Source organism: Aethalodelphis obliquidens, unplaced genomic scaffold (genome assembly GCF_003676395.1).
Source record: "Aethalodelphis obliquidens isolate GAN/ISIS:26980383/991018 unplaced genomic scaffold, ASM367639v1 scaffold44, whole genome shotgun sequence".
NCBI lineage: Eukaryota > Metazoa > Chordata > Mammalia > Artiodactyla > Delphinidae > Aethalodelphis > Aethalodelphis obliquidens.
This window is the reverse complement of record NW_020837988.1, coordinates 7,629,079-7,640,636: the sequence shown is the minus strand read 5'-3', so window position 1 is coordinate 7,640,636 and position 11,558 is coordinate 7,629,079. Positions and strand designations below refer to the sequence as shown.

Sequence of the window (11,558 nt, the reverse complement as noted above, 5' to 3'; positions counted from 1 at the left end):
TGTGTGTGTGTGTGTGTGTGTGTGTGTGTGTGTGTGTGTGTGTGTGTCTTCTCTCCTGTTTACCATTTGCTTTTGGTCTTTCCTACCAAACAGCTGCAGTTCCTGAGTCCTGCCCCATAAACACTGAGGAATAAGTATGAGATCTACCAAATGAACGAACAACTTATTTCATCTGGGGGTTCCTAACTTAGAAGGGCAATCTTGCCTGCTCTTCATCCTGTCACCCTTAGAGGGGAAAAGCACTGTGGACCCATGTGCCGGACTCCGGTGCCCCCAGGGACTAGAGATCCCCACATTCCGTCTGGCTGCAAGAGATACCTAAAAATTTCCTGTCCCACTCACTCCCCTTCCCCTGGGGTCCACCTCCACAGACTATTATTAGAGCCTTAGGGCGGATTATCGCACCAGGACATTTATGGGAAATACACAGTTTATACCCACTTAATCCTAGTGTTTCTGCCATTAAAGGGTTTCGTGTCTTGGGCTGGCCTAACCTGAAGCTGACCCCAGACATTCATGAGTGGCCTCCCTCAAACGTGACGCAGTGAGCCTCACGCCCACCCTCCAGGGTCGGCCAGCTCCATCCACGAACTGAGCCCTCTGATGGGCCAGGCATGGCTCTCGGCTCTGCCCGGGAGGAGATCACAGTGTGATGGAGGGTTCAGCAGTTTCCACACGGCGTGAGAAATTGGGTGGTGGTTCAGGCCGGTGCGGGGGGGAGCACTTCGGAGCACGCTGGACCCCATCTGGCTTGGGGGGGGGGGCCTTCTGGGGGCAGGTGCTGGGAGAGGCAGCTCAGCAGTCCTCGGCCAGAAGATGGAAGGCTTTCCCCAACCTCAGGGGGTTAGGGCTTCATTCTCTCCCTTCAGAAGGGGCATCTCGCTGCACTGGAGGGAATGAATCAGATGGAGCCAGTCTGTGGGCTGGGAGGACGGCTGGGGGGAGATGACTGTGGCCTGAACAAGGCCTGGGGGGCGGCTGGTTGTCGCGCACATTCTGAGTCAGGCGCCCTGCTCACCGCTCTCCCATGTCGCCTCGCTCAGTCTCACAGCACCCCTGGGGGGGGGGTAAGTACTCGTCTCCCATCTGATGGATGGGAAAACCAGGGCTCCAAGTACAATGACCTGCCCAGGGTCACACAGTCAGTACGTTACAAGCTGGGGCTGTACCCCGGTTTTCTGACTACCGATTTAGACATTCCTAGAGCTTGAACAAGCAGGAGGTCATAATGGATTGGATACAGAGCACAAAGGAGAGAGAAGCACCGAGAGTGGGTTTCCAGCATGGGCAGCAGGTGCTTCTTGTGCAGGAACTGCAGTACAAGGGGGGAAGATGATGAGTTTTGTGGATGGTACCCGGGGGACCCCAAAGCTCTGGAGCTAATGTCTCCTGGGGTTGGTGACACCAGCTGATAGCCAATCTCGGTGGGCTGTTCGGGTGCAGAAAGAGAGGAACAGGCGCCACCCTGTTCTCCCCCATGCCATTTGGTCCCTGGCACCCTGCTGGGCAGCCCGTCATTTCCTGCCCCACCCTGGCCCCCACAGCAAACACTAACTCTGAGCCCAAATTAACACACTCTTCTCCCTCCCCTTCGTCTCCTCCTGCTCTCGTGAAAGTCTCAGCCAGACTCAGTTTCTTTTCCTGTAACACTTAGGCAAACTTCAAGACCAAATAAAGACACAAAAGTGGATCCTAGGGCAAAGCCCACAAAACAAGGACCATCCTGCGTGTCCCTCCATCAATGGGCCACAGTGGCCATGACTGTCCCTAGCCCAGTGGGCGCCAGTGCTCCCAAGTTTCACGCGCTGTGGTTTGCACCCTGTGGGAGTTCCAGGTAACGCGCGTCCTGCCAGTTTTCATGCCAGACTCCCGGACTGTCCTGCCAGAGACACCATCTGGACCAAACCAAAGGTCCGGTAACCTTCCTTTCCTCTTCTCAGGTGCCTGGCAGGCTGATGACAACGTGGTCAGTCGTCGGAACACGCAGCACCGACGCCTATCTTCTGCCAGCCTGGAGGACCCTGAGAACAGGCTCTGCGTGTGGGGTCCTTTGGCCATCTGAGAGCCCTAGCCCCTGAACCAGGGCTCTCCTCCCGCCCTCGCATCCCATCCTGGCCTCATGGCACCACGGACCTCCCGGGCATCCTCAGCAAAACACATGGAGACTTTTTAGACCCACGTGAAAGCTGGATGCTGAGGGCACCTGCCCCTTCTCCCAGGCTCATCTTCCACATCCGTGATCCTTCCTCTCTCAGAAGGGACCGGAAGCCTCTTTTCTCTTTGTGGGCTAAAGCCACTCAATGAACTGCAGCTCATGAGACCCTTTGCAGAGAGTCTCTGGAATGTTTCCACTGTATCTTGACCTTCAGGTGGAGCTGTGGTCCACAGACTGGTTATTTCTCGTGCATCTTTTTTTCTCCTTAGGAGGTAGACCAAGAAGACTCAAGAGTTTGGGTGACTTCACTATAAACACCCATCTGGCATTTTCTAGTCTCTGGGACATCATAACCAATCTGAAGCCTGCAGTTTGGGGTGGCGTTGGGGGATGACTCCTGTGAGAAGGGAAAGCCATATTGCACTGTAAGTGGGTTTTCCCTCAAAATGCGTTAGGAGCTCCTTTCTCAAGGACAAGAAGCAGTGGCAACCACCAGAAGGTCGGTTGGGAAAACAGTTCTTGCTTCTGATAGCAGAGGCTGTGCCTCGTGTGTACGTCTGCTTAGGAAGGAGGCCTTGAATCTGACAATCCCTCAGTTAAATGATTACCTACCGGGGAGTTATTTATGATCAAGTGCACTCAGGAAGGCCTGGGGCTCCATCCTAAGGGGACACTGCAAAGGTATTTTTGACGCCCTCTATGTACCAGGCACTTGTTAGGGACCGTCGTATATTATCACGTTTCATCACTACCGCCCTGGCAGGTGGCATTCTTATCCCTGCCGCCCCCATTTCCACCCCACTTTTCTTAAATAGTTGAAGAAATAGTCTGAGAGAGGGGTGGACCGGTGGTTCTCATCTGGTGCCCAGGAACCCCAAAGGAGGTTGGGGGAAGGGCTGAGCTGGGGTCAGTGGTGGTCTGGGAGGCTCCCCACCCCACCGGTTTTCCTCCCCTGTCCGCCAGATCAGCTGAGCCTGATGGGGGGAGGGGGAGGTACTGCCTTCCATAGGCTCATTAGAGATTTAGAGATATTGTTCAAACCACATGTCCACCCCACCTCAGTCCAGTGTAGGGCATATAAATAACAGCCTGAAACAGCAAGGCCGTAAGCTGTTGGGTATTCGTCTCTCAACACTAGTGTTATCAATGGATTCCTCGTAGCTCTCTGATAGATGCATTGTCTGCTGGCTTTTGGAAGAGGTGGTGGTTTCATGGAGCATGAGATTGAGAAGCAAAGTGGGATCCAACAGTTTGTGGGGCTGAGATGTGACGGAGTCCTAGGCTATGCCCACCATGATGGCCTGAATTAGTAGTTGGAATTGTTGCCCTAGAAGAGCTTTTCAGGGTCCTTCCCAAGGCCTCAAAGAGAGCCCAGTGCCGGGGGGTCTTTTGCACCTCCTGTGTGGCTGCTTTGCCCTGCCAGGTGGGTGGTGACCCTCACTGCCTGGTGGTTGTGATTCATATCCTGCCCTGGGGGTGGGCAGGGGGAGGCCTGTGGTCCTGACAGACACTACATGAGCCAAGCCTGAATCTCAGCTTCTGCCTTGAGTTCCCGCGTCCACCCGCTCTGAAATCCTGCAGTGGACTCTGCTGTTTCAGGCCCCATTTAATGTCCTTTCTTTCCCCGAAACATTCTTACAGCCCCTTTCATATTGAAGATTTGAGCAATAACCCCACTTCCTGATTTCCTTGAAGTCTGAGCCCCAGAAACACTAGGGAAGGGGGCGCTCCCTTAGCCTGGGCTGGTGGCATACAGATCCACCTCCTCTCCCGGCAGGTAGTATTCACAGTGTGGTGTTACCTGAGATGAAGGAGATGCAGGTAAACAGACGCCACGGTGGCCAGGAACCCTAAGAGGAAGCCATTGTCTTCACCCTTTCTGGAGGGTCTGTCTTCTCCCAGGAAGAGGCTCAGAGAGATTCCTCAAGGCCTTGGTTCCATAACCAAGACATACCCGGGTGAGAAATGGCCTTTCACTCCTGTTTCTCAGACAGTTCCTGCTCTCTCCCCCATCCCCTCACCTCTTTGCCCTCATTTAGCTCTTTGGCGAACAGAAATATCCCATCCAAAAGGGCTGGGATCAGGGAACAGGGCTCAGAGCCTGGTCAGGGAACAGGGCAGCTGCCCCAGTCATCATCTGGAGATGGTCATGTTGTTAGCAGTTGACCCAGAGAGAATATGACGGGGCCTGGCTTCTCACACAAGGACACAGACTCACCGGAGGCCTGGGGCTCCTTCCTGCCACACTCAGGTCGGAGCTCACCTATGAGCTCACTTCCGAGTGGTGCGGCGATCCCAGTCTTCTCACAGAGCCCTTTTTCCTTCTCCTCCCCAGTCCCATCCCACCAGAGGTCATGCCCACGCTGGGGCATCTCCTGGGCACGGATCCACACACGTTAAGCCATCTCACCTGGGGAGAGTTTGTGTCCTGTTCACCTGACCTTGGCATGCTGGTTGCTCACTTTGCCTTAGGATCTGCACACCTAGTGTGTGTAAGTATGTGTGTACTGTTGTGCCATCTGTGTACCCCTCACTCCCTGGAGTACACTCGTGGGCACACTACAGTGGGGACGTCAAGGATGCAATATTTATGGATTGCTGCATGATTCTTAAAAATGAATAAAACTGTTCACAAGGGAAGGAGAGCTGTTAACTGCGCAGTTGGCTTATTTGTGAAAGTTTCTGTCCGACTTTCTCCAGCACGCTTTTAATACTTTTACTCAAGACAAGCTGGACATGGAGGAGTGAGAGAGGGCAAGGGGTAGGGAAAGACATGTTTCTGGGTGGGAGTTGGTGTACCATCCCCCGGGCACAGCTCCTGCACAGAGGCCTGATAAGGAGCCCTCACCCCCACCCCCTTCAACCGGAGAACTTCCAACTGCAGCTCCTCAATAATTGAAGAGCAGGAAAGCTGGTGACTGGAGGGAGGCTGGGGGAAGGGAGGAGGAAGGACCACAGTCCACCGTTAGTCCGTCACTTGAAGGTTGGTGAAATGAGTGGGGCAAATGACCCCAGTAAGAGAATTTGGCAAGTCCACGGCTTTTCTGAGTTTCACCCACCGGCTCTGCTTCCTCGGCTATCTGGGAAGGAGGGAGAGCACTTCCGAAGAAGCCTCTGGAATGTCAGCTTCTGAGAATCTTGCTGAGGCCGGGGCGGGGAGGGAGCGCTTACCGGGAAACACTGGATTACCCTAGCCACCTTGGGGTGTCTGCGACCGGGGCTGCGGTTTCTGCGGACCTGAGCGGCAGGTGGCATTGGAGAGTCAGACCTGCTTGCGGGCACCAAGACGACACTCGGTCGGGAGACAGGGACAGGCCGCAGAAACGTGAGATTGCCACTCGCAGCCCAGAGGAGAGGAAAGGAAACCCCCAAGCATGCACCCAGCCTTGGCCCCCCGCGCCACAGGCTGCGTCCCAGGAGCCGTCGACACCTCTGAGCAGCCCAGATGGGAAGTGGGTGGGGCGGAGTACGGTTCCCGCGACCTCTGCGGGAGCCCCGAGCCGCGCGCCTCTCCGAGCTCTGCGCGGGGCCCTCGGGCGGGAATGCGCGGAGCCGGGACGGGTGGCGGGTAGGGAGCTGGGTGGCGCGGGAGAGGGCGGCCAGGAGGGAGTTCGAAGAGAGTTACCGCCTGAGAGAGTGGTAAGAGCCCGCGGTCTCCTTGGAGACACCCTGACCAATGGCAGAAGCGGAAGCTGTTTATATGGGCGGGGCGTCGCCATGGCAGCAGGAGAAGCCTTCCGAGCGGCTACTTAATGCCGGTCCCCGGGCCGCTGGCGTTCAGACAGGCGCCGTCGGGCGTTGGGGGCGACGAGGATTACTGGCTGGGCCCTCGAGCTGGGGGCAGAGAGCCGCGGTGGGGGTGGGCGGTAGGAGGAATTTCTTCGAGAACCTTCCTTTGGCCCGGGCTGCGCTCTGAGCCAGGTAAGGGACGGGGAGGGCTGCAGGCCGTGGGAAGGGAGGGCGTCGGTACCAGCCCGCTCTCCCATCCGTCCCCGACGGAAGTGGTGGGCCCGGGGACTGACATCAGAGGAGTTTGGGGGACACTCACTTCCCGCCCCCTTATAACTCTCTGTTTTGTTTCCTTCCTTCCCCTTGATCCCCATCCTATTATCCCTTTTCAAAGAACAGACGACCTCCCCCGCCCCCCGCCCCGTCGTACTGCCCTCCTGGACTCTCTCGCCCCATTTCCATTTGTTGTGGAGGGAGAGAGGGGGGTTAATTTCCCGCTTTGAGGGAGAAGGGGGTGGCCTCGCCTGCCCCTGCACTATTCCCTCGTTTGGCTAATTAAGTCTCTAAAAGATCAAAGAGGAAAAGAGCGAGGCGAACCCCCGTGTGGGTCGGACCACCGGGCACAGCTTCTGTTTCCCAGACCTCGGCAGTAAAAGATCCTCCCCAGCTGCAGGAACGATTTTAGTAAGAGCCTCCCCCCCTCGCACACACTCTCCCCTCGGGAGTGGGGAAAGAGGGCTCAGTTCCCGCTATGGTACCCGCAGGCACCACTTTCAGCTCGGAGGAGGCTACCCCCGCATCGCGGGATGGAAGCACGCTTCCGGGAGGCTGTGTAACTGAAGCCGCGGGAGTCAGCGGGCTGGAGAGCTCGGCGGCCACCCTCGGCTCGGCTCGTGGATGTTGACCGCCCCCTCGGAGAGTCCCCGCAGATATGGCGGAGAGCTGGCTACGCGTCTCGGGAGCAGGGGCATCGGAGGAGGCCGGACCGGAAGGCGGCCTGGAGGAGTCCGACGCCCTGGATGACAGCCTGACCAGCCTGCAGTGGCTGCAGGAATTCTCTATTCTCAACGCCAAGGCCCCCGCCCTGCCTTCGGGGGGCACCGACCCCCACGGCTACCACCAGGTGCCAGGCTCGGCCGCGCCGGGGTCTCCCCTGGCGGCCGACCCCGCCTGCCTGGGGCAGCCGCACACGCCCGGCAAGCCCACGTCGTCGTGCACGTCGCGGAGCGCCCCCTCGGGGCTGCAGGCCCCGCCTCCCGACGACGTGGACTATGCTACCAACCCGAACGTGAAGCCGCCCTACTCGTATGCCACGCTCATCTGCATGGCCATGCAGGCCAGCAAGGCCACCAAGATCACCCTGTCGGCCATCTACAAGTGGATCACGGACAACTTCTGCTACTTCCGACACGCTGACCCCACCTGGCAGGTAGGGGAGGCCCTCCCTCCCTCCCCCTGCCGGCGCGGACTGGTCTCACGTCCCAGATCCGCAGGCCAAGTAGGCGCGGTACGGCCAGGGCCCCGAGAAAAGGAAGGCCGTCGAGGAAGGACCTCAAGGGAGCCCAGTGCTTGGACTGCTGCCCCTTTGACTTCAGAGAGGGAGGAGGGAGGATGTTCAGAGGGCTTTAGGGGTGCCGACATAGAGGTTCAAGTGGAAAGAACTTGTCACTCATCCAGCAGGCTCAGCCCAAAGACCAGGGCTGAACTATGCGTGGACACAGCCCCCCAGGGTAGGTTGATGGACTGAGGGACACATTTTTGTCTCAAGTCCTAGAATTCCTAGACACTACCCTACTCAAGGTCAGTTTGTCAGGGCCTGACTGGAAGCAGAGCATCGTTCCCACCAGGCTCTGCATCCTGCCTGCTTTCAGTTGGCTGGAGGGGGTCTGGGAGGGGAGAGGGGCGTGCTGTGGGGTGTGAAGGCCAGCTGTGTCCCAGTGGAAGGGCTACGGGGCCTTCCTAAAGCTGCTGTGCCAGCACCCCCCCAACCCCTCCCTAGTTTCCTGCCTACACGCCTCCCCCTCTTCTCATCAACCTCCCTGGGGGGACAATTACCTCAGCCAGGTGCTTTCCACAGGGGCTCCTGCCTCCCACACTGGCTTCATGTTCCAAGTCTCCGGAACCTGGCACAGAGCAGCCAGGGGGCCCAGGCCACCGTGTAAACATCCCAGTCTTGCCAGGGGGCACTACTCACCTGCCAGCCCCACTGACCAGGCCCCAGACCTCTGTGCCCCAGCGTGGTTTGGGCTGTGCACCCAGGCGTGAACAAGGCAGGATGGTGATTCAAGGCTGGGCACACACTGCCCTGAGCATCTTCGACCATCAGAATCAGGGGCTACTTGGGGACAGACACCCTGAGGATGCACAGATCCTTCCCTGCGGCACAGGGTCACGGTTCCTGTGGTCACAGCTATTCCACGTTTGCTTGGGCCCTGACCCTGGGGCAGGTACCATTTGTAACCTTGGTGAGAAAGCAGAGACCCTCCACCACCCCCCACCCTACCCCAAGCCTGAGAGGCCCCAGGAATGAGCGCTATGCTCTTGCCTGGGTAATAATCAACTGAGGCCTCAGAGCCTGGGGTGGGAGGAGGGGGACATGGGGGGTGAGGGCCCAGGCCAGCAGCCGGCTCTACAAACAAGGAAAGTCATCAGATCCTCCCACACTTCATCCCCCCCCACCCACACACACCCTCACACCCACTCAATCATTTCACAAACAGAGAAGGCCAGCCAGGCCCAGGCAGAGGGAGATGGCCGTCCAGGCCCTGGGGGAGCCAAGGCCTTTGGCCAGAGGCCGCAAGCGGCGGGGTGAGGGAGGGAGGGCAGGACAGGGTGGCACTGAGAGCCACCCTGCGGCTCAGGGCTCGGATGACTGAGCAGGCAGATATCCTGGCAACAGGGAACAAAAGCCCCCGACAGCACTCCCAGCTCCTGGTGCCCCGTGGCTGGTGTCCCAGAGCCTCCCGGTCGGAGCAGCGCCTCTGTCTCCCCTGCCCCCATCGGAGGGAAGGCGGTGGCGGGACTGGCAGTGGCGCTAGGAACCCCCCCATCACTGACCCCACCTACTCACCCAGCTGTCTTCCTTCTCTCCTATCTCCCTGTGTCCAGAACTCCATCCGCCACAACCTGTCCCTGAACAAGTGCTTCATCAAGGTGCCTCGGGAGAAGGACGAGCCAGGCAAGGGGGGCTTCTGGCGCATCGACCCCCAGTACGCCGAGCGGCTGCTGAGTGGGGCCTTCAAGAAGCGGCGGCTGCCCCCAGTCCAAATCCACCCAGCCTTTGCCCGCCAGGCCGCGCCCGAGCCCAGCGCCGCCCTGTGGGCCGGGCCACTGACCGTGAACACCGAGGCCCAGCAGCTGCTGCGCGAGTTCGAGGAGGCCACTGGGGAGGCGGGCTGGGGTGCGGGCGAGGGCAGGCTGGGGCATAAGCGTAAACAGCCGCTGCCCAAGCGGGTGGCCAAGGTCCCGCGGCCCTCCAGCACCCTGCTGCTGACCCAGGAGGAGCAGGGCGAGCTGGAACCCCTCAAGGGCAACTTTGACTGGGAGGCCATCTTCGACGCCGGCACGCTGGGCGGGGAGCTGGGCACGCTGGAGGCCTTGGAGCTGAGCCCGCCGCTGAGCCCCGCCTTGCACGGGGACGTGGACCTCACCGTCCACGGCCACCACATCGACTGCCCTGTTACCTGGGGGCCTCCGGTGGAGCAGCCTACCAACAGCCTGGACTTTGACGAGACCTTCCTGGCCACATCCTTCCTGCAGCACCCCTGGGACGAGAGCGGCAGTAGCTGCCTGCCCCCCGAGCCCCTCTTTGAGGCCGGGGATGCCACCCTGGCCTCTGACCTGCATGACTGGGCCAGCATGGGCGCCTTCTTGTAAGAAGCCAGGCCCTGCCCCACCTCCAGACAGCGCCCAAGTCTGGGCCCAGACTGCCCCCCCACACACCAGTGCAGGCCCATGGACACCCTACCGCCCAGGCAGGGGCTGGGCCCGGTCACCCCGTGAGGCCACACGGCCCCCAGCCCAGGCCATCCTCAGATTCTAGTCCAGCAGGCTGAGAATTGGGGCCCAGAACCAAAATTGCTGCCTCCGCTGCCCAGTCCCCCATACACACAGTGTTTCATTGATCCACTTCTTCCCTGCCCCAAGGACACGCTAAGGGCCCTGCGCTATGAGAGCTGCGGCTTGGAGGGGCCCTGGCCAAGCTGGAAGCATCAGTACAGGTCCCGCCCCAGAGCATCTCAGCTTCGAAGCTTCTCTCTCTCCTGCTCTCCTCCCCAGGTCTCTATCCAGAGAAAGTTCCCAGGTACAACAAATGCTGATTAGGTGACTGCAAATTAACGCCCTAGAGGCCTCTCCCGGCAGAGCTTCCCTGGGGCTGGGGCCGGCAGTATGTGAGGCGCAGCTCCGGGGAGTGGGGAAGAGTGAGAAGACAGAAACGAGGCCGGGGTGCTGGGTGGAGCCAGGAGATTTTCTAAGGCCTCTGGGGTCTTCTGGCTTCATCCCTAGAGGTGGGGCAGAGGGTATATATCCCTAATCTTTGAGCCCAACGTGAGGCTGAGAGCAGCGGGGAGTTGGGGTTCTGGGGGTCAGGGGCTGGGGCAGCCAAGCTGCAGAGGGAAAGGGGACAGACAGACTAATGTAGTGAGTGTAGCTATAGCTGAGGCTTAACTGGGAGGGACGCAGTGCTTGCTAGAACTACCGGGACCAGGAAGCGGGGATGGCCCTGTGCCCTTTCTTGCACTCCTGTGGGGGAGTATCTTGCTCCACCCTAAGCCCCCTGGGCTGCATTCCACATCCACCCTCCTGCCCCATTGGGCAATTTAACCTTTTTCATGGAAAGTTATTTACAATAAAAAAATTTTTAAAAATAAAGTTTTAAAAAATCTCAAAATGAACCTGCTTGCAACTTTCTCTGGGGAAAAGCATGGGCCAGTTTTGGAGAGGCCAAGGCCCAAGGGGGAATGGCTGGGAGGAAGATGGGAGGCACCAAAGGCCTGCAGAGTGCCCCCTGGTGCACTCCCCATGATCTCTGGGTCCCCAGAGAGAAAGGGGCTGAGATGCAGTCCTCGAGGGTCCCCTGCAGCCAGGGCCTCGGCACCTCTATCTGTGCAACGGGGAGACTGTACCCACAGCCCCCAGGAGCAGGCGGCAAAGGAGGCACAGCCCCGTCCCTGGCCCTGGGGACTCACAAAGGCCGAGCTTGCCCAGGGCTCGGCTCACGTCCCCCACCTCGCCCACCTCGAGGGCCTGCCCAGGCTCGCCTGCGGTCCTCGCCTGGGCCTGTGTCCAGCTCCTCCCTCCCTTGGTCCCTTCCTGAAGGGACAGGGTGTGAGGTCAGAGGGCCCCAGCCCCTGGGGCCCCACTTGCCACCCTGGGGTTCATTCACCCCGCCCAGCACCTTCCCTCCAATGCAGGTTGGGGCTGAGGGAGACCATCAGGGAAGACAGAAGACGGGGTGCCTAGACCCTACAGCTCCAGCCTGTGAGGAACCAACGTACCAGAGTTCTGATGGGGAAACTGAGGCACAGCAGATATGTGACACTCAGCAGGCATCTTTCAACCCCCTCACCCCAGCTTTGCCTGGAACCCATCTCTCCCCCGAGCCCACACCTGGCCCCGCCAGCATGCCCTTGTGGTGCACAGCCTCTTCCCCCAGCATTCACGCACGCGCGCG

General features: G+C 59.3%; 2 protein-coding genes across 5 annotated transcripts in view; both read left to right on the top strand.

Annotated features, from left to right (window-relative positions):
• Window positions 1-4,712, top strand: part of RNF157 (ring finger protein 157) — an 83,313-nt gene extending 78,601 nt beyond the window's left edge. For 2 of the 4 annotated variants that reach the window (XM_027080763.1, XM_027080762.1), the window contains one exon: window positions 1,941-4,712. In XM_027080763.1, coding sequence (XP_026936564.1) covers window positions 1,941-2,062 — 122 coding nt within the window. In that variant the 3' untranslated portion in view covers window positions 2,063-4,712. Of the gene's footprint in view, window positions 1-1,654; window positions 1,835-1,940 lie in introns of all 4 variants that reach the window. The other 2 variants (XR_003427556.1, XR_003427557.1) reach the window with 2 other exon arrangements.
• Window positions 4,713-5,874: 1,162 nt separating this feature from the next.
• Window positions 5,875-10,770, top strand: FOXJ1 (forkhead box J1). Its single transcript, XM_027080398.1, has 3 exons — window positions 5,875-6,076; window positions 6,649-7,313; window positions 8,993-10,770. Exons 2-3 carry the CDS (start codon window positions 6,816-6,818, stop codon window positions 9,758-9,760), a joined length of 1,266 nt encoding a protein of 421 aa, XP_026936199.1. The 5' UTR covers window positions 5,875-6,076; window positions 6,649-6,815; the 3' UTR covers window positions 9,761-10,770.
• Window positions 10,771-11,558: the final 788 nt, after the last annotated feature.

What these genes read in the sequence shown, in the direction of transcription:
- FOXJ1 (XM_027080398.1), top strand. Translation starts at nt 6,816, where the DNA reads ATGGCGGAGAGCTGGCTACGCGTCTCGGGAGCAGGGGCATCGGAGGAG. An exon ending in ACGCTGACCCCACCTGGCAG is followed by an intron (nt 7,314 to 8,992) that starts GTAGGGGAGGCC and finishes CCCTGTGTCCAG; the next exon opens with AACTCCATCCGCCACAACCT.